This window comes from Chrysochloris asiatica, unplaced genomic scaffold (genome assembly GCF_000296735.1).
Source record: "Chrysochloris asiatica unplaced genomic scaffold, ChrAsi1.0 scaffold00083, whole genome shotgun sequence".
Classification (NCBI taxonomy): domain Eukaryota; kingdom Metazoa; phylum Chordata; class Mammalia; order Afrosoricida; family Chrysochloridae; genus Chrysochloris; species Chrysochloris asiatica.
This window is the reverse complement of record NW_006408601.1, coordinates 4812993-4830416: the sequence shown is the minus strand read 5'-3', so window position 1 is coordinate 4830416 and position 17424 is coordinate 4812993. Positions and strand designations below refer to the sequence as shown.

Here is a 17424-nt window from a genome sequence, read left to right as displayed (position 1 = left end):
CCGAGGGTGTAAATCTTTACGGGAGTAGAAAGCCTCATCTTTCTCCCGCGGAGCGGCTGGTAGTTTCGAACCGCTAACCTTAAGGTTCGCAGCCCGATTCGTAACCACTACGATACATGCCTACAAATTTTAAGATACTCCTGCCTTCAAAAAGTGGAGCTTCATCCTCCTCCCCTTGAATGTAGACTAGACTTAGTGACTTGCTTCTGAATAATAAAATGTGGCTTAAGTCATCTAAGTGACTTCTGTGGCTATGTCATAAAAAGAATGAATTCTGTATGGTTCTTTCTCTTGGATTGTTCACTCTGACAGTAAGTCAAAAACTCAAAATCATAGAAAATTTTGTTAAACAAAAATATCAAAATGAGAAGCTGTTGTTTCTTGATCCTCCATCTAGGACTAGTCCTGGTGTGACGCTATAGGATAAGCAACCACAAGGTTGGTGGTTCAAACCCACCAACCGCTCCTTAGAAACCCTATTCAGGGTAACTATGAGTCAGTAACGACTTGATGGCACTTAACAACAACAGATCTGCATACTTTTGAAGGAAGCGTTTCCATCTCTCTAATGTTTCTCCCAAATAAATCTGTGTTCTTTGATTTAGCCCACATCAAAATGGCAGTTTGGAAATCCTCAAGGGTCTCAAACTTTGTTCCTCTTAAATGTACTTTGAGTTGTGGAAACAGAAAGAACTATGAAGGGGCAAGGTCAGGTCTGTAGGATGGATGGGAAAGATTTCCTAATGAAACTATCATAGGACAACCCTTGCTACCCACAAAGAATAAGCATGTGTACTATTGTGTTGGGTTGTGATGGAATCCTCCACACAAATTTTCCAGATATATTCCCCACCAGTGCAGTTGTCAGTATTCCTAATACTTGTTCTTAATAAATGCTCATGATTGTTGTGTTCCTTCAAGAAAGTCTATCACTATTGCCTCTTTGAGGCCCCAAAAAACGATCGCCATAACTTTCTGAGACAGCTTGGTTTTCTCTACCTTGAATTTAACTGACCTAGATGATCCGATCCCCTTGATAAACTTGGAAGCCACTGTTTTAATTGGACCTTTTGTTGGAAGACACCCTAACGAGACTAAAACAAGTGCACTACTCTCAGAACTTATCTGCCATCATCCTGCTTTTAAGTGCCGTCGACTAGATTCTGACCCACAGCGACCCTGCACAGGGTTTCCAAGGCTGTAAATCTTGACGGGAGTAGAAAGCCTCATCTTTCTCCCGCGAAGCGGCTGGTAGTTTCAAACTTCTGTCCTTAAGGTTCGCAGCCCGATTCGTAACCAGTACGCATTTTTTAAAATGTTTTGTTTGGAAAAAACACATGCATACAAGAAATAGAATCCTAGAAGCAATACTATTTGACTTACCCTCGTATTATGAAGATATTCACGCAGTCTATGGAGAGGCCCAGGTGAAAAAGTGTTAGGTCTCCTGCCAACAATCAGCACCAACTTGCCAGCCCTGTGAGTGAGACTCCTTAGAAGCAGCTCCTTCAGTGAGGGAGGGCTTCACAACAGTTCGGTTATTGCCGTTGTTAACAAGGGTCATGTGCACACCGCATGACAACCAGATTTGTTGCCTGTAGTATTTTGACCCAAGTCCTAGTGTGGGGCTGAGGGATCAGCACTGGACTGCTAATCAAAAGTTGGTGCTTCAAATCCACCAGTCGCTCCTTGGAAACCCTTTACTGGCTCAATATGAGTCAAAACCGACTCGACAGCCTTAACAACAAAAAACAAACAGCTGTGCATCACTCAAAGCTGGGGGCTGACCATGTTACTTTGAATGCATGTTGCTCTACAAGAGTCCTGCCATCATCCTTCCTCCTGGGAGTTTCAGGAGTCTGATGTGGCAGATTAGATTACTGGCAGCACTTTGGACAGCAACACATATTCAAAAAGACGCAGTGACCACCATCTCTGAGCAAGGCACAGCTATTTCCTGCTGCTGCTATGTGGTATCCAGTCGGTTCTGGCTCATAGTGACTTTGTATAGGGTTTCTGAGACTGTAACTCTTTATGGGAGCAGAAAACCTCATCTTTCTCTGGTGGAGAAGCTGGTAGATTTGAACTGCTGACATTGCAGTTGGCAACCCAATGCATAACCCACTGTGCTATCAGGGGTCCTTCAGCTATTTCCTACGTGGGTCAAAAAACCACAGGCACATATATAGTTGCTATGGAATGTCTTATGGGGGTGGGAGTGGTGTGTGTGGCTTGTTTATGAGATGGCAATTCCTGAATTAGTTTGAACAAGTTCAAAGCCCTGCCTTCAGTGATGTAGCCCTGACTGACATCCTTTGATTTAATACCACCATAAACTTAAAGTATACAAGTCAGTGGCTTTTAATATGGTCACAGAATTATGTAATCATCACCACCAATTTTCATCTCCTACAAGAGAAACCCTGGGCTCTTTAGCATCTATGTGTCACTTCTCCCCGACCCAGCGCCCCTGTTAACCACTAATATGCTTTCTGTCTATATGGATCTGATATTTCAGTTATGCTGGCTCTATTTTGTTTTACATGTATATGGAATCCTGGTGTGGCACTACAGGGTGAACACTGGACTCTTAACTGCACAGAGGTTCAAACCTATCAGCCACTCTTCAAAATTGACCTAACAACACGGGATTATATATGTAATCATTTATGACTGGTTCCTTTCACTTAGTATAATGTTTTTAAGGTTCATTAGTGTTTTAGTCTGTATCAGTATTTATTTTCATTACCAGATAAAATTCTGTTTATCCATTTATCTATCAGTTGATGACATTTGGTTTGCTTCTACTTTTTGGCTACTTTGAATAATATTATGAACATTCATGTGCAAGTGTTTGCGTAGTAGGCTTATGGTTTCATTTCTATTGAGGATATTCTGTGAGTGGAAGTGCTAGGTCAAATAGTAATTAACATTTTGAAGAAATAACAAATTATTTTACAAAGAACACCATTTTACAATCCCACCAGCATTGTGTAAAACTTCAAATACTTGTTATTGTCTATTTATATTTTCTTTCAACCATCCTAGTCCTGGTGTGGTACGGCAAGATAAACATTAGATTTCTAACTGTAAGGCTGGGGGTTCCAATCCTCGGAAATGCTACACAGAGTCACTATGAGTCATTTTGCTTGGATCAATCATCAACACTCATGAAAGCAGCAGTAAGGTAATCAAACCATGGATTACATTAAACAAGTCTGCTGCATAAGTGTAAAAGAGCAAAGATGTCTATTTGAGGGCTAAGGTGTGCCTGACCCAAGCCATAGTATTTTCAATAACCTCATATGCATGTGAAAGTTGGACAGTGAATAAGGAAGACTGTCGAAGAATTGATACATTTGGGTTACGGTGCTGGAGGGGAATATCAGAAGCACCATGGGCTGCCAAAAGAACTAATAAATCTGTACTGGATGAATTGCAGTCAGAGTGCTCCTTGGAAGCCAGGATGGCCAGACTTCATCTCTCACACTTCAGACACACCATCAGGAGGGTCCAATTCTCTGGAGAAGAAGTCATGTTTGATAAAGTGGAGGGTTGGAAAAAAGAAGTCCCCTAATGAAATGGATTGGCACAGTGGCAGCAGCAATGGACTTAGGCATAGCAATGACTGTGAGGTTGGCGCAGGACTGGGCCATGTTTTATTATGTTCTGCATAGGGTCGCTCTGAGTCAGTATCAACTGAATGGCACCTAACAACCACAAGTCGGAACCAACTTGACAGCACTTAATAACAAGTCAGTGTGAAGAGTTCTAGTGTGGTGCTGTAGAATAAGCACTGGACTGGGAACTACAAGGTCAGCGATTCAAATCCACCAGGCATTCCTTGGAACCCTGACACAGGGTTGCTATGAGTGGAACTGATTCAATGGCACTTAGCAGCAGCAATCTAAGTGAAGGAGAATTGGTGATACAGAAGTAACCTCTCAACTGGTAACCCATGAGCCAATCTGTGTGGAAAACATGCAACAGTCTGCTTCTGTAAAGATTATAGCTTTGGGAACCTCACAGGACCATTCTACTCTGTCCTTTCAAGTCCTTATGAGTCTCAGTCAACTCAGTGGCAAAGGGCATGAATTAGTCAGTGTAAAATGGTAGCTCAGTACAATTTTGATGTGCATTTCTCTGACGATTGATGATGTTGCACATTCTTTACTTTTTGGCTTTTGGTATGTCTTCGTTGGCATATCCATTCACATCCTTTTAATTAGGTTGGCTTTTTATTGTTGAGTTATAAGAATAAGAATATTTGTTCTGATCAGATACATGATTTGCAAATATTTTTCCCATTCCATTTAACATTTTTATTTTCTCGATTCTGATCTTTTTTCATTTTGATAAAGTCCAATTTATCCTTTTTTTTCCTCATTTGTGCTATCCTTGTCATATCTAAGAAACCACTGCCAACCCCAAGGTCATGAAGATTTATTCTTATGTTCCCTCCAAAGAGTTTTATACTTTTAGCTATTAAACTTAGATCTACTGTCATCTTCAGTCTGTTTTTGAATATGTTGTGAGGCAGGGATTCAACTATATCATTTTGCATTTGTCTAGCCAATGGAAGGGGGTCTGCGAACCCATTCTGCCCCTCCACTATCTGTTAAGGAATCAGAAACACAAAAGGCATGAGTCAGCACCAGCACACTTTCAAATATACTTTTGAGGAAGAATCATTCATTGGAACCCAATTCTATTCCTTTGGGGGTGAAAAGGAGGCAGCATGAGGGCAAAGGAGGCAAAAAGGAAGTTGATTTTCTGGTAACATGAAATATTTTTGAAATTCACTAAATCATTCAGAACTTGACTGACTAATGCACCTATAAAAACAAGACCACTCTCTGGTTAGTTTTAACAGAGAAGTTACATGGCATGATGCCTTGGAAAGCAAGAATTTAGTCTAAGACATAACTTAGAAAAAGACACATTTTGCATAATTCCATTTATGAAAGAAAACAACTTCTCTCCAGTATATTCTGTCCAACTATGAAATTTATTTTAAACATAAGGCTTTTGGAAAAGGCAAACCCAACTTAAAAAAAAAAAGAAGAAGAAGAAAAGAAAGAAACCAACTGCTATGCAGTTAAAATACTGTGGTTCCAAAGTACAAAAATGAGGCAAGATTATATCGTGAAAGTAGAAAAAGCCACATGAAGTGAAATCACCCATGACAATCTGTCATATTAGTCATTATGCATTTCAACATCTGCAACTGGAAAGCTACAGAAGTCAAAAAATAAACACAGAGAAGACTCTCAAGGTCCATAGACTGATGCTGCGGCTGTAATACCGAGCCCTCTGTCCATTTCATGTAAAAATAAATTAAATATAAATAAAAAGGTGAGGATGCTTCACAGGTGCATACTCTGACAAGGCATGATAACTGGATTGGCTGCCTTTCCTCTCCCACACTCGCTACACAAAACTCTCCTCCATGTTGCTACAGAGTAAGAAGGAGTCCACAAGCCGGGGCTGCACCAGCTGCTGGAAGTCGGAATCCTGGAGGCCTTCGGGGCAGACACTGGCCAGTCTGCGCAGAGCGGCCTAGGGAGAGAGAGAAGAAATGGTACATGTCAGACCAGCTTCTGCTTAGGTGCAAATATTCCCTTCAACTGCCCTGAGAGACACATTTCAGGCTGTGGTGCATTTCCCAGCTAAATCAAGTAGAACGTTAGCTTGGTTGCCTAAGTGATCTGATCTGCTACTTTGGGCCTCCTGGTCACTATAATAGTGACCTTATCACTTGACCACCTGGTTACATATGTATCCTGGTCACCATGGTAGATGTCATCTAAAAGTTCTTAATGATCTTTAATTAATGGTCTTGGCATCTTCGTTTTTCAGTCATTTTAAGGGCCTTGCCATTTTAAGTATCTGTTCAACTCGCTAGGTGCTGTTGAGTCAGTTCTGACTCATAACAACCTTATGTAAAGCAAAACCGTTCCCAGTCCTATGCTATCATCATGACTTTGCTGTTTGAGTTCATTGTTGGAATCCATTTTAGTGGCATATATAAGTCCAAGTTTCGTTCATCCCAGTTATTTGAACTTCAGAAGCATCACTCAAATTGTATGTTTCCAGGGCCTTAGAGTAACCCTAGAACAGCAAAACACTATTCATTTATTCATGAATTCAGCAAGGCCCTGAGCAAAGCATTATCAGACGGAAAGGAAGGAAGAGAGAGAGGCTGAATTCCATAATGCTTTTTGATTGCTCCTGGCTTTGGAAGGAATACTCCATTGCCTGAGTTGTCATAGTAAATATGAAAACAGAGATCAGTCATCAGAAGAAACCCTAAGGCCACAGATGTATTTTGAAGCACCAGGAATAAGACTAAAGCAAGAGGAGGAAAGGACAAAGGGAGACACAGAAATAGTGACAATGGAAGTACTGACTCATCACAAGCAAATATGAGATAGGATAAGAACACAACAGAGGGAATGAAAAGAGAAAGAGAGACGGAATGCGAAATATTAAGAGACACAAATATTGAAACAAAGACAGAGGTGAACTTAGTGAGGGAAAAGACACAAATCATGAAAGAGATGGAAAGAGAAGACTGTGGCTAGGGAAGGGCAGGTCTTACGAGAGCCAAGATGAGGAGGCAGAAGAAGGGAAGGGAAAGGAGGAGAAAGGAGAAAGAAGGATGAGGGGAGAGGAAGTGGAGAAGAAGGGAAAGAAAGGGAGAAAGAAACCCTCAGGAGAGGAGTTAAACTCTAGAAAGAGAAAAGCAAAATAAATAAATAAAGCACATACACAGAAAAAAACAGAAACAGACCTGTAAAAGTTAAAAAAAAAAAAAAAAAAAAGGCAAATAAACAGCTTTATCGTCTCCAGAGACCTCAGAAGGTCTGCAGGACAAGAATGCCTGCTCAGAGCACCCCTCCCTCAGTGTCCAGCAGCCTCAAAGGATGCTTCACCCTTCTAAGGCTTTTCTCTCAAGCTCTGCTTTCCTGGGAGGGTTAACAAGCAGTCCTCACAGGATCATATTCCCAGACAGCTTAAAAGACGCAAGTTTTAAACAAGCTCAGCAGTCCACTGACAGCCGCTTCATTAAGAAAAAAATCAATTCTGTTTGCGAGAGGCAATTTGCACTGCTACTTCTCCAGACGTGGGAGAAGATCATTGAAATTTCCTCCTTTCACCTGGAGGGAGCCTTTGAAATTAGAAAGATGATCTTAGGGAAAGGCAAGAAAGGAAACCTCCAATTTCATCTGTCAGGCCAGGCTCCAAGTGACCCCCTCTGACCTGTCAGGGGGCCACACTCAAATATCAGTACCCCTTCTGTGAACTAAACCACAGACACCCAACAACACTGGATGTGACAAGTCCATCAGCCCCCGTGTCATGAAACTCAAGGTTTTCTGGTGCTAGTAAGATCTGGCCTAAGAAGGTCTCAGGCTACCCATAACCCATTGCTGTCAGGTCAATTCTGACTCACAGCGACTTTGGAGGTGAGAGGAGAATGACTTACAGGGTTTCCAAGTCCATCGATCTTTATAACAGCAGTCTGCCACATTGCTCTCCCTCAGAGTAGCTAATGGGTTTGAACTGCTGGCCTTTTGGTTAGCAGCCAACCACTTAACCATTGTGCCACCAGGGCTCCTTTAGTCCCAGGTTGTTATTGTTAAGTGCCATCCAGTTGGTTCCAACTCATAGCAATCCTGAATAGAATTTCCAAGGCACAATTGGTGGGTCTGTGCTGCCAATCTTTCAGTTAATAGTCTAGTGCTTACCCTACCGTGCCACACCAGAACTGCTTAGTCCTAGGCTGTTGTTGTTGTTAGGTGTTGTCAAGTCGATTCTGACTCATAGTGACTAAGCACAATAGAACGAAACACTGCCCAGTCCTTGTCATCCTCACAATCATCATTAAGCCCATTGCTGCTGCTGTTGCCACTGTGCCAATCCATCTCATCCGGCTTCCCCTTTTTGACTGACTCTCCACTTTACCTGGTATGATATCCTACTCCAGGGGCTGTTCCTTCCTGGAAATATGCCCTAAGTACAAGACACAAAGTCTCACCATAGCAGCTTCCAAGGAGAATTCTGGTTGTACTTCTTCCAACACAGATTTGTCTGTTGTTCCTACAGTCCTTGGGACTTTTAGTATTTTTCTCCAGCACCATAACTCAAATGCATCAATTCTTTTATGGTCTTCTTTAGTCACTGCCCAACTATCAAGTGTAAATGTTGTTGTTGCTGTTGTTAAATGTCATAGAGTTGGTTCCTACGCATAGTGACCCAAGTTTCCAAGGAGCAGCTGGTGGGTGTGAATAGCCCACCTTCTGATTTACAATCCTGTGCTAATCCTACAGTGCCACATCAGATGTCATGAGGCTATTGAAAATACCATGGTTTAGATCAGCACACTTTGACCTCAAATTGACATCTTTGGTCTTAAACATTTGAATCAGTTTTGTGTAGCAGATTTGCCTAATGCAATAAGTCATTTGGTTTCTTGACTGATGTTTCATGAGTGTTACTGGTGAATCCAAGCAAAATGAAGTCTTTGACAGTTTAAATCTTTGTTCCATTTATAATTATGTTATTTATTGGTCCAGTGGTTAGGATGTTTGTTTTCTTTTCATGAAGTGCAACCCATTCCTAAGGCTTCATCAGTAAGTGTTTTAAGTCCTCTTTGTTTTCAGCAAACAAGGTTGTATCATCTGCATATGCCAAGTTGTTAATGTATCTATCTCCAGTCCTGGTGCCACTTTCTTCTTCATATAATCCAGCTTCTCAGATTATTTGCTCAGCATACAGATTGAATAAGTATAGTGAAAGAATACAACCCTGGCACACACCTTTCCTGATTTTAAACCATTCAGTGCCCCCTTATTCTGTTCAAACAACTGCCTCTTGATCTATGTACAAAGTTCCTCATGAGCACAATTAAGTGTTCCAGAATATTCATACTCTACAATGTGGTCCATTGCTTGTCATGATCCACATATTTGAAAAACTTTACATAGTCAATAAAGCATTCATCATCAAAAAGAACATTTCAAGATCTATCTTGAAGTATAATGCTGTCTGAGATAGGATAATATCCATATGTCTATACAGGAAGACCAGTTAATACCACTATTATTCAAAGTTATGCACCATCCACTGAAGCCAGTGATGATGAAATTTAAGAATTCTTCAGTATGAAATTGATCAAGCATGCAATCAAGATGTATTGCTAATTACTGGTGATTGGAGTATTAAGGTTAGAAACAAAGAGGAAGGATCAGTAGTTGGAAAACATGGTCTTGATGATAGGAATGATGCTGGAGAACACATGAATTTTGCAAGACCACTGACTTCTTCATTGCAAATAACTTTTATAAAAAGTATAAAAGACAAATATATACATGGACTTCACCAGATGGAATAAACAGAAATAAAATTGACTACTTTTGTGGTTGTAGTGAGGTTGGCCCAGGATCGGACATTGCTTCGTTCTGCTGTGCATGGGGTTGCTGTGAGTCGGTTCCGACTCGATGGCACCTGACAACAACAACAACACTTTTGTGGAAAGAGACATTGGAAAAGCTCCATAGCATCACCCAAAAAGAAGGCCAGGGGCAGACTGTAGAACAGACCACCAATTTCTTATATGCAAGTTCAGGATGAAATTGAAGAAAATTAAAACAAGTCCATGAGAGCCAAAATATGACCTTGTACATATGCCACCTGAATTTAGAGATTATCTCAAGAACAGGTTTAATGCATTACACACTAATGACCGAAGACCATGATGACATCAAGAACATCATACGGAAAGAAAGCAAAAGGTCATTAAGAAGGCAAGAAAAAAGAAAGGATCAAATGGATGTCAGAAAAACCTCTGAAACTTGCTCTCCAGCATAGAGATGCTAAAGCAAATGGAAGAAATGAGGAGGTAAAAGAGCTAAATAGAGTTCCATGGTAGAGAAACTTAAATCCGAATCCCCTCCCAAATGTCAAGGTACTAAGATAGAAACCATAAGATGGAACTCTAGAAAGTACACCTAGAACATGATAGTCTTGTAGAGCAGTCAAGGTCTTCAGAGTCAAACAGACTGTGTCTGAATTCCAAGAGCTTCCATTGGAGCAAGTGATAGTACAGCCTGCCCCACTCTGGGTAACGTGAAATCTAAGAGGACAGGCCCAAGAACATACTGTGCACTCCTATCCTTGCACTAGGGAAGTCTCCTGGAGAACTGAGCCTTGGAGGATGGGCAAGCTTTTAATAAGCAAAGATATAGAAAAGCCATCTGCTTCAGCCAACGACTAAGACATAGTGTTGGAGTGGTTCAGGGCACTCTGGCTTAGCTGAAAGTGGGAAGCCTAGGGGTAGGTCCAAGCCAAATTGGGAAGGACTGAGAATATGGTCGTGCCTATGCATAATGGAGAACCATGGAAGGGTTTGGTCAGGGAGGTTCAATGATTGTAAACTGTCATTAGGAAAATTAACCCAGATTCTCTTCAGTATCGAACTCATCCACAAGAACAAGCTTAATCTCTTTTCCACTTGAAAGCCCTTCATGTTATAAAAATAATTGACAAGCCATTCTGGGTGTTTGTTCTCCAAGCTAATAGTAGAAATGACAGCAATAAAAATAGCAAGCCCTCATATCTAAACGGAGTTTTATAATTTATCAAGAGCTTCTAATGTTGTTAATATTTCCTCAGAGCCTAGTCAGGGTCCAGCAGTTATTGGCTGCAGCGGTGAGGATAATGGTTGTTAGGACCAATTATTAAGTACTTGTAAGTTATTAATCTCTCTTATTTTAATCACTAGAAAAACAAAATTAGAGGGTTCATAAACTTGGATGAGAAAAAACCAGTCATTTTTATTTTCACTAACCTCTAACATTAGCATTTCCTTCAGTTATGAATGTAGCAACAAACCCTGAAGTCTTAGAAACCTGTGAATTTTTCACCAATCGCCTGATTTCCAATTGTGATTTATAGATACTCTCATATTCCATTACAGTTGATGCAGATCCCTTCAAATTTCATTGATGATCATTACTACTGAAGATAACAGTCTTCATTAGACCCACTGCTTCCTGTCAGTTCATCTTATAAATGTTACTGTTGTTGTTAAGTGCTGTGGAGTCAGTTCCTACTTATAGTGACCCTGTATAGGAATTGCAGTGTGCAGCTGGTAGGTTTGAACCACTGACCTTGTGATTAGCTGTCCAGTTCTGATCCTACAGCTACATATCAGGTCTCCAAACTTATGAATAATAACAAAATGAGATGCTGCATAGACTTGCGCCATCTTCATGATCTTTGATTAGCAGGAGCCCATCATTGTTGCCTTGTGCCAGTCCTTGTTGAAAGTGCTCCTCATTTTTGCTGACCCTCTTCTGTATTAAACATGATACCCTTTTTCTAGGAAGCAGGTTTTCCTGATAACACGTCCAAAGTAGGCAAGACAAAGCCTTGCCATCCTCAAGTCTAAGGAATGTTCTGGTTTTAGATTCACTTGTTGTTGTTGTTGTTGTTGTTGCTGTGTACTGTGTGCTCTGGAGTCAGTTCTGACTCATAGTGACCCTGTACAGGATTTCCAAGTAGTGGCTGATGAGTTTGAACCACCAACCGTGTAGTTCAAACCGATTTAGCAGTCCAGTGCTTTAACGCACAGCACCACACCAAGACTACTAGATCATATTTGATATGTTGATTAAATAAATTGCACATATATTAACATAACTCATGTTTAAATACAAGGGGGCTTCAAAAAGGTTTGTGGGAAAACTCCATTATCTTTTCATTCCATTTCTTCACAAACATTTTGAAGCTTCCTGGTACTTCAATATGAATTTGAATATAATTGGTTTCCTTTCAATAAGAATTTAAATATATTGGTCTCCTTTTTAATTCCATGTATTTATTTTGATCTGAGGGTAGGGTCTATAACGTTTACTAGAAGACCAATGCACACAAAAGATTAGGGTTTCCTTCTGTGCCCCAGAATCCAATCCCCATGAGAGCAGAGATTGTTGTCTGGCTTTTCCACAAATGTATCCCTGTTACTTAGAAGAGTGTATATAGGATCACTCAGTAAGTATCCACAGAATACATTTTACAGCAGTCAGTGACTTACCCAATGTTTCATAGTTCATCGTCAGTAAGAACTAGACAGTTCTATCTGACTGCAATATGCTGCTGTTTATACAACTGTACCCTGCCCACTGGGAACTCCATGAAACGGGGTGAGCTAAATAAAAACTGGTGGGGAAGAGGAGAGTCTTTATGGAGAAATGGCTTGAAGGACCTTGATGCATATCACCTCTTCCTTGTGTTCTGAGTTCAGATAAATGATCTGCCACTTTCTTCTGGAAGTTAAACGGCCCTGTCTGTACAAAGGCTTTCTTTACTACTTTGGGCGTTTGCAACTGGAAGCTAGAATTTGTTATATACACAGTAGGCTAGAGACAGAACACGGATTTCCCAAGCCATGGTGCTGATGGATTATCTTCTGTGGGGCCCAAGCATCAAGGAAAAGTCAAGTGAGGAACCTGCCAGGGTACTTGCTTGAATTTAGGGTGAAGATTCTGATGATCAGCTCTCTCCTGTCAGGGAAGCCACAATGCTGCAAAGGTCCTAGATGGGGAGCTCTGTCCAAGTGTGAAAGGGTTTTTTTCTCACAATGTGACAAACAAAGGACATCCATATCCTACCCCCACGTACTGTAGCCCACCACCTAGGATTCTGCCAGCCCCTCTGGTCTTGAGCTGTTGATTCTCTAGAACCTAAAATGTTCATGGTTACTAAATATAGAAGGCTTCTAGCCTCCTCTTTAATGTATAACTTTCACTGTAACCTTATGAATCAAATAAAGTATTGTTAGTATCATCATTTTAAAGACAAAAAAACTGAAGCCAAAGTGTCTTCATGGCTTACCCAAGCAAACCACGGCAGTTATTTTTCTTGGCCCTCATCTGCAACTATAATGCCCAAGGAAAAGATTGAGAACTCACCAGGCAGGCTACGAGCACAGCATCACTGCTGTTCCTCTCTGATGGAGTCCTACAGAGCTCGATGAGGCGGGACATACCTGCATGAGACACAAGCAAAGCCTTATAGCTAACTGGAAGTTCCTGGTCAGGCCTTATCAGGAAGGGCTCAGCCTCCTCATGTACCAGGCACTACATGGGGCCCCGTGGAGGCAGGCAGCCCACAGGGTCCCTGGTTAACACACCAATCTGCAGGAAAGGGGGCTGAACCCACCTAGAGGAGTTTGTGATGGGGGCTCTGCTCCCTCAGCTATGAACAGACTCTGGTAAGAACCAAGATGAATGGCAGCAGCAAAAGCAAAGCCACAGGCACTTGAACACTTGCCAAGACTGAACCTGCAGCAGGAAGTTCTGTTTCTCTCTGAGGAATAACTTCCTGTTTGGTACTTTTGCTTTTAGCAGAGCTGTATTTAGTGTTTGCATGTTTACCAGTAGAACGTTCCTGCTATCCTATACAAGTACTATGTATAATACTCTACTATGATGGTAATATTTCCATACCTTTCCTCAGGCCTCTATCTGGAGCACCCTTTCCCAGTCTACACACCTGTTGAACTCTTACTTATCTTTCAAACTATAGCTGTAGGCTTGCCTTTCTTAAAACACTCTTTACTCTCCTCCCCTGGGTAACATATGGATTACTTCATCTGTGCCCCAGTGGGCCATGCAGTGCTTTGTATAATGCCTGTGGTACTCAAGTACAAATATTTACTACCATATTTGTCACTATCATTAGTTGGAACCATTGTGATCAGGCACAATGTTATATTTGGTGTTATATGCCTAGCACTCAGACAGAGAGGAGCCTAGCACAGAATGAGTGCTTTGAACATATTAATTAGATTTTCAAAATGGCAGAATGGATTAATGAATGATTTAGTGACAAAGCACATAGATGGATAAATAAGCAATGAATAAATGATGCCATGAGTAGGCTAATTAAGGAATGAGCAAAGGGACAAATAAAGAATAAAAGAACAAATGAATAGATAAGTATACAAATGAGCTAAAGAATTACTGAAAGAGATGATGAATGAGTGAATGAGAGTTTTTGAGATTCTAATTAAAAGAAAACCCACAACTTAAACTCTTCAAGGATCTTCCTCTCCCTTGCTTCAGTTCCAGACAACAAGCTACACTTGAATCCTATCCCAGCCCAGCCTCAGTTGCATTCTTCCAGAGAATGGGGCTCACCCAAGTAACCCTTTTTGTATGTCCCACCCCACTCCTAAGTTCCCCACTCCAGTTACAGCCCGCATCACTCACAGCTGAGCCGCACAGCCTCCCGTGCCACATCTGGGTCTCGGCTGAGACGGGCCAGGGTCACCGCAGCTTTCTGCTGGACTCGTTCACATGCTGCCACCTCAGCAGGATTTCCAGACCTTGGCTTCTCAGACAACATGTCCATAATAAGCTGGATTCCTGGGCAGGAGACAATGAACCATTGACACCCACCCCCAGTGTGGGGTCTTCCTTATTAGGCCAGATGGATGGATGGATGGATGGATGGATGGATGGATGGATGGATGGATGGATAGTTCAAGCAAAGGTTGTCAGGATGAATTAGCGGGTCCCAGCCACAGTGAGGAAGCTGAACAAGGCCACCTCTTCTACTCCTTCTGCCTAAGGGTATCTCTGAATTCATGTGTCAACACTGGGAAAGAACATCTGGAGGACACTCCTGGAGCTGTGTTAAATGAAATCAATGCATGACACTCCCCTCTCTACCCCCTCCCCGCCTTAAGCTTTTCTTTAGTGCCATGAAGTAGGTACAGAGAAAAGTAAAGTATCTTGCCTAGGGTCACACAGGCAGCAGTTGGGATGACTGATATCAGAATTCAGACAATTTGGTTATTCTTCCTTCCCTTTCTACCTCTGATGCTGGCTGCATCTGACACAAGTACAGAGGTGATAAATTCCCCTAAAGGGAGGTGACCCAAACCTAGGCTGGATAAATGGCTAGATGAAATGTTTTCAAGGGGATTTAAACACTGGAAGAAGATGGAATAGATAAACAGGTTAAAGCCCGAATTTAGTCTACTTAAAAACCTCACCTACTGTCCCCTGAAGGAGCTCTGGGAGCGTTGTTGTTTTGTTATGGGCCATGGAGTCGGTTCTGACTCATAGCGACCCTGCACAGGGTTTCTGAGGCTGTAAATCATTACAGGATCAGAAAGCCTCATCTTTCTCCTGCGGAACAGCTGGTAGTTTCGAACTGCTGACCCTGAGGTTAGCAGTCTGATACGTGGGCACATAACCACCACCACCACCCTCCCCTGAAACTAGATCTGTCTTCCAATGGTTCTAGAAAGCCACAACTGAGCTCACTCTTACTGTGCTTTAGCCCATCTTTCTACAGGGATGTCCTTTTCCTTCCAACCTAAATCCTTCCCAGCCTTCAAACTGCAGTGAAAGGCCACCTTCTATGGCAGGTGCTCACCAACTTCCCCAGCCCCTTGGCCTCTTTTCTGTTTCCAGTGGCATCTGCCATATTAGAAGAAATTTAAACCCAGACATGCCACAGATATTATGCTTTGTTTTGGTGGTCAACATAGAATTTAAATTTTTGTGCGTATGTGACTAATATGTACATTGAAAGATTTTCATTTTTTTTAAATCCATCTTTTGGACTTCTAAAAAATTACCTACCAATCTGGAAAACTTGTACCCATATTCCTGAATGGCAACCATTTGTTAAAGTTGATTGTAAGATTCTTCTTTTAAGTGAGTTTGATCCAATTCCTATTGAGCCCAATTCATCTGTTTTTTGTATCGCCTTACAATCTGTGACATAAGTCATGGAGCTAGAAGGGTCCACAGAGTTCATCTAGCCCAACCTGTCTCTCTGCCCCATCTCGCCAAGACAAGACACATCTATGGTTCTGAAAGAGGAAATGATTCCCAAGTTCCTGAAGGAGTCTGTTTCGGTCTAATAGCTCAGCTTACATGTCTCTCTAAAGCTCTGAACTTAGTACGTGTACAGGTATATCAGAGTCCTGGGAGCAAACTCATCAGCTGCTCTTCAGAAACTCTGTACAGGGTCACTAGGGGTTGGAATCATCTTGAAGGCAGTGAACAACAACAACCAGGTATATTGACTCCTAGTGTAGGATCAGCACTAGATTGTGAACCACAAGGTCTGCAGTTCAAACCCATTAGCCACTCCTCAGAAATCCTATACAGGGTCACTGTAGGTTGGAACCAACTCAGTGGCAGTTAACAACAAAAACAACAACCAGGTATATGTGTCATTTTCTAGCTTTTTTTGGATCCCTATGAACAAAGGTTATGAGTTACATAGTTATGGACCCTGAAACTCTTAAATCTTAGAGAGGGGCTAGGCATTTCTCTCTCTGGTGGGTTCTTCAGTGCCGCATTTATTTTCTTACAAGTTCAGGGGACTCTGATTAGCAGCCTATTGACTTTGCCATCATACAATCTAATCTTGGGGCAAGATGTTTCTCCCCAAACCCTCTCCATGACCAAAGAATGGAATATGGTCTCCTGCTCTCCATGACCACAATGTCCCTAAGGCCAATTCATGACTGCAGAATGTAAAGTTAGAACCTATACGGACTACTATGGTGCTCCATAGTACCAAATTCATAACTTGGACAATTATCATCAGCTTAATAAATTGTAGTAATTCATCCTGGTCAAGGTTCTCATTAAGAAACTCTTTTCCAAATCCCAGAATTTGCTCTTGAGTTCTGACAAAAAACCATTTCTCACACACTAACTAGTAAGCTTCACAAAGCAAGATAATTGACTGTTTTCTGCATGAATATTTTCTAAATGTCCAGAATAGTGCTTACCACACAGTAAGCAATCAAATATTTTTTGAATGACCACCAGCTAATGAATAAATGTGACTATTTTCCTGTGAACTCTTAAAAATGCATACAAAATTAAATGTGTGTATATATTTGATGTCTTTCTAGAAAAATATTTATTGAAATAATGACTACCTAGTAAGGTTGGTTTGAACCACAAGACCAGTGTTTTGAGTTCACCAGCCACTCCTTGGAAATCCTATACAGGGCTGCTGTAAGCTGGAACCAGCTCAATGGCACTTTACAACAACAACAACAGGAAATCCAGCCACCACTCTTCTGTCAGTTTGTCACACCGTGATGGCTTGCGTGTTGCTGTGATATTGGATGCTATACCACCGATATTTTGAATACCAGCAGGGTCACACAGGTGGACAGGTTTCAGTGGAGACCCAGACTAACGCAGACTAGGAAGAAACAGAGGCGAACTGGTTCTGAATGATTAGCCACTTAAAACCTTATGACTAGCAGTGGAACATTGTCAGATATAGTGGCGGAAGATAAAAATGTTATGAATACTAGGAGAATATTGCCATGTATAGTGCCAGAAGATGAGCCCCTCAGGCAACTGGGGACGA

The 17424-nt window shown here is 41.5% G+C and overlaps 1 protein-coding gene across 1 annotated transcript in view; it reads right to left on the bottom strand.

The window, feature by feature from the left end:
• Positions 1 to 5088: 5088 nt before the first annotated feature.
• INSC (inscuteable homolog (Drosophila)) overlaps positions 5089 to 17424 on the bottom strand; it is a 206064-nt gene continuing 193728 nt past the window's right edge. The window contains exons 11-13 of the mRNA XM_006865783.1: positions 14280 to 14435; positions 12978 to 13054; positions 5089 to 5559 (exon numbers count right to left, since the gene is read on the bottom strand). Of these exons, the coding sequence (XP_006865845.1) occupies positions 5431 to 5559; positions 12978 to 13054; positions 14280 to 14435 (362 nt within the window). The 3' untranslated portion in view covers positions 5089 to 5430. The remainder of the gene's footprint in view (positions 5560 to 12977; positions 13055 to 14279; positions 14436 to 17424) is intronic.